The sequence below is a fragment of the Lepidochelys kempii genome, chromosome 8 (genome assembly GCF_965140285.1).
Source record: "Lepidochelys kempii isolate rLepKem1 chromosome 8, rLepKem1.hap1, whole genome shotgun sequence".
Lineage (NCBI taxonomy): Eukaryota > Metazoa > Chordata > Testudines > Cheloniidae > Lepidochelys > Lepidochelys kempii.
In genome coordinates this window covers 11,081,019-11,085,807 of record NC_136387.1, presented here as the reverse complement: position 1 = coordinate 11,085,807, position 4,789 = coordinate 11,081,019, and the positions used below count along the sequence as shown (strand labels likewise).

The 4,789-nt window shown below is 39.1% G+C and overlaps 1 protein-coding gene across 1 annotated transcript; it reads right to left on the bottom strand.

Moving 5' to 3' along the window:
• Positions 1–2,778: 2,778 nt before the first annotated feature.
• Positions 2,779–3,414, bottom strand: SMIM32 (small integral membrane protein 32). The gene has a single exon (XM_073358147.1). It carries the CDS (start codon positions 3,309–3,311, stop codon positions 2,991–2,993), a length of 321 nt encoding a protein of 106 aa, XP_073214248.1. The 5' UTR covers positions 3,312–3,414; the 3' UTR covers positions 2,779–2,990.
• Positions 3,415–4,789: the final 1,375 nt, after the last annotated feature.

The window sequence follows — 4,789 nt, the reverse complement described above, 5'->3', positions numbered from 1 at the left end:
GTTAATATTCACGTACTTAAAGTTAAACATATGCTTAAGTGCCCCTCTGAATCAGGGCCATATTAATTGTTACAGAATGTGTGTCAGACTTCAGATGGTTATTAAGGACGGAAAGTCATGGCCTTTTTACAGTCCTACACCCATCTTTGATATAAAGTATAATCTCCTTTGCAGAGAAGTTGAAATTGTATTGCCACCGTGAAGCAATCATATAGGAGGCCATAGTACGTACACAAATACTATCCATATGCTTTTTTGAGCGAAGTAAGTGTGAAAAACTTGCTCAAGGAATATTTACTGTCATGCTTAACAGGAGCCGTGTGCTGACATAAGAAAACTGAATTTATGGTCAAGAATGCTTCTAAATAATCCTTTGTTGTCCCCTGTAGGTGGCCTTGCTGCCAACATTTTGGGCTTAGTAAAAGAGACTATATCTGATCGCTCCCCAACATTTGTTAAAATTGCGCTAAGACACCGGAGATGTGTAGCATCTTTGGGGGCTGATAAGAAAAATGCTGACATTCAGTCCACTGTTGTTGCTACCAAGTACCATTGTAAATCTCATTGTAAGTGAGCCATATTCTTTTGATGACCCTCCTCTTGCCATTAACCCTTTACAAATAGGATTCTGCTGTATTTTTTCTTGTGTGATGGAATATTTTAATACAAATGAATTACAGTACAATGGAAAACACACTTTAAAAGGTCTTAATTGTTGTGCCAATGGAAATTCTTAGACCAAACTCGTTACTTCTGATCAGTTAAAACAAACTATCATTGTTTAAAAGCCATTTATTGCCTAGTCTGATTACTTAATCTTTACATTTAAGATGTGTTGCGCTAAATGCAGCTCCCATACAAACGCTGCATTTACACTCAAGTGAGTCCTAGGAGTTACATCAGGGTTAAACCGGTTTACGTGAGACCAGAATTGCTCCCTGTGAAAAAAGTCAGACCTAGTTATATGGTAGCTTTGTTCTTCTCTCTGATAAAAGCATAAAGTGTTCACTACTATGAGAGCATAAAAGGATAGCTGATTTGTCAATGGTAACATTTCTTGTAAGGTAAGAGAGCTTGCAAACAGGTTACACACACACACACACACGCAGTGAGCTGATAAATACAAAGACACAACCAAATGCGTGTGTGTGTATGTGATCTGTTTGTAAGCTTTTTTCAGTTCGCTTTAGAAGACGTTACATACACACAACGTTCCCACTATACCCTGTATGTTAATGAATTGAAACATGGGTACAACTTTTGCTCTTAGTGACACCAACTGAATCCCATTTGTTTCACTTGGATTGTGCCAATGTCACCGAGAGTCGAATCTGGCCTTATGCGTCTAGATACATACACCTCTATACCTACAGCCTCGACCTTGGTGAGCCACTGCGTACGTGACCCTCGTTGACGATTAGTTGGAATGACAGTGCATACCAGTCACTGTGCAGTTTTTCCTCTGCAAAACTGGGATTACAGAATAGAAGTATGCAGTGCTCTAGTAAATCACATTTTTGTACACGTAAAGTATCAAGTCAATTAGTAAGTTTAAACAGACATTTTCATGTAGCTCTTACAACAGCACCTCATTGCTAATTAATTGCAATTTAAATTTGTCACCAATGACCACTGCTGAGTAAATGGCACCATCCCCCACCCATGCTTCTAATTTTCCCAGCAGTATACCAAAAGCATGGGATGAAAATAATTGTTAGCATTAAAGTAACCATTCTATTAAAATTGTGATTCCTGCATTTCAATTTGTTACTCATTTTTTTGCACCAAAATGGGACTGATATTAGCCTCTCATAATTAGTTTCCATGCCACAGTGGCTTTTTTCCACCCCTAATGATCCTTTTGGTTTGATACAGTGGTTAATGCAGCTTTTTTTGTTGTCAATAAAGTTTAACCCAAGTTACCTAAGTCTTAAGTGGTCCATTTAGCAGAACTGGGCCTAAAAATCTGACCAAGATACACTAGAGCAGTGAAACTCAGACTGTGGCTCGTGAGCCGCAAGTGGCTCTTTAAGGTTTCTCCTGTGGCTCTTAGCAGCACATGATATTGAAACACTGTGATTTAATTATTAACCAAACTAAGTTATTTACCAAGCAGGGTGTTTTACTCTGTTATGAACAATTAAGTTATGAACTTCCACTAAGTTAATAACTTAGTTTATATATATTATTCTCACAGCAAATAAGTATTTCCCTGCCATGCTGTTTAAATATGAATAGTACTATAGTAAATGAAAGGAGGAATTAACACTAGGGTGGAACTTCTGGGTAATGTTGATCACGAAGGTTCGGCTCCTGAACCACTGAGGTCTGAGTATCACTGCACTAGAACATCAAGAATGCCGGTTAAGAGAACCGCAGAAGAGATGCTAAATAAAACTAGACGCATGTTTGGCTTACAGTCTTTATCAGCAATATCTCCCATTACGTTGCCACATGTTTCTAGTAACAATAAAGCAAAATGGGTCTGTAAAGTAAATTGATTTCCTCCTTGCGGCTGTCAAGTAAATATATTAACATTTCTACCTTTGCTGCCATGATTTCCCCAACACAGGCTACAGCTCCACCAGATGTACAAATTAGAGATTATTGTCAAGGCAAATGCCATTGTTCCTTGATTGAATGGGTCAGTGATGAAATTTGCATACATATAGAGCTAAACAGAGGTTTCTACTATAGGCAATGCATTTCTTTTGTATGTATCTCTGTACATAAATTAAACATAATAATGCTTTGTCTTTTTAATTCATAAAAGGGCTTTTTATTTACATCTACTCTAATATACATATGGCAATTTTTTTCCCGGCAGGGAATTTTTTCTCTTAATACTGAGACTCCGAATATTATTTAAAAGGGGATTGGATCCACCTAACAGCGAAAGGAAATAACATTTGATTGCACAGGTTTTCTGGCTCATGCTCGTGCTATATATCAAAGCAAAACTGTATTAAGCAAGGCTTCCCTTTTTGGTTTTAGACAGCTTGTGTCCTCCATGTACTCCTTGCTTCTCTGAGTGATCTGTCATAAGGTAGAGTAGCAAAAAAAGAATTTTTCAACTGACAGTTAATAAAGAGCACAATTATTATCACAGTCAAGAGCAGGAAGAAAAACAGAACAATGTAAGTCACCAGATCTGGCTTATTTATTTCCCCTTCTTTTAACACCCTGGCTGTTGACATATAAAACGCAGAGGAGCTTACTGATCTCTGTGTGCTGTTCAGGTAGGGTGTGTTGGTCTGAATGATTAGGTGAGCTTCAGTGGCACTGGTTGAATTTAACAATTCACTATACATGTTCTTGCTTAAATTTTCTTCCCCTGTAGGTGTATCAGAAGAGAATGAAAGTGTCAGTGTGTGGTGTGGAAAAGGAATGTTCCCATTCGTAATGGGCTGAAATCCAGCCACATTCTGTATAAACGTAAATGCAGCAATTCCGTTCACTTACATGGCTCAGTGAGTTTGCTTCTTTCAATCTCCCTGGATCACATTTACATCATTAATCCTCAAATAGAAATCAGGAAAAAAATGTGTATTTATATATATATATATATATATATATATACCTCTTGTTCGGGCACTTGCTCTCTTAGCCAAAACCAGGGCTTATGCCCAATGGACTGGGTCTTCTGTGTGAACTGAACTGGTTATCTAGGATGAGTTGACAGGATCTTCTTCATTTTCCTGGGAGTGGAATGTGGCAGCCTCCCATGCATAGAAAAAAAGACTCTCCTCTTTAACAAAACCCTGTACTGTAAGCCAAACAGAGAAGAAGAAGAAATGCTTTGTATAGCAGCACTTGCTTGTTTTGAAGGGAAGGCACAACAGATTTCCAAGTGATTATCTGAAGAGCGATGCACACAAATCCAGTGTTAAATAAGATCCACGTCCACCAAAAGAAGCAGCTTCCTCTTTGACATCTAGTTGAATTCCCAGTTGCAATTCCCTCCCTCAGGGGACTCCTCACTGCTGGAATGCTGGTTCTGTGTAGCATTAGTTGACTTTCTTGATCTGTTAACTGTGCACTTGCAGCTAGCACTGAGATGCTTTCGCTTTCTGGATCAGCTTTTTCAGTTGCTTTAAAGAAAAAAAAAATCTGACCAAAGCCTCCTTTATTTAAAAGAAAAATAAGTTCTTAGTTCTTTCAAAGCCTCTTCCTCACCCCTGCTCCAGCTAAGCTGTCAGCTGGAACTGGGGTCTGGGCATAAATATGTGAAACGTGACTTTTCCCTTTAAACAGACACTCCACCACAGCGTCACTTGCTACTATGTGAAGCGAAGAATTACACAGTGGTGCTGAATGTTTCTAGAGCCTGGGATATCTTGCATGCTAAAAGGGAAGAGATCTCATGATAGAGCCTCTTGAGTGTCAAGGCTCTGGGTGCAAAGCAGGTGTGGGGGTGTGTGTGGCAAAGCAAAGGTAAATTGCATCAGAGTCTCTCTCTCTCTCTCTCTCTTTCTCTCTCTCTCTCAGAGTTTTATTATTAAAATGAGTCTCTCTAGGGTAAATAAGAAAATGTCTTTTTCCCCCCCTGCATAGTCCCCAGCACCCTCTACAGCCTGACAATTAGCATGTTAATTCTTTTTCATCAAATTGCTTATATACTGCCATTAGCTGCTCGCTGGCTGGCTGCCAGCTCTCCTTAGCAATCCCGCATGTCAATACATCAGATTAACATGGTTAATACTTTATTGTAACCATCAGAACTCAAAAATGGGATGGGGGGAGCAGCCAAGGGGGACGAGGGAACATTTGTTAGCTTGAGAGCGGAAAC

Excerpts from the sequence above, each read along its gene's own strand:
- SMIM32 (XM_073358147.1), bottom strand. The coding sequence starts at position 3,311 with ATGTATAGTGAATTGTTAAATTCAACCAGTGCCACTGAAGCTCACCTA.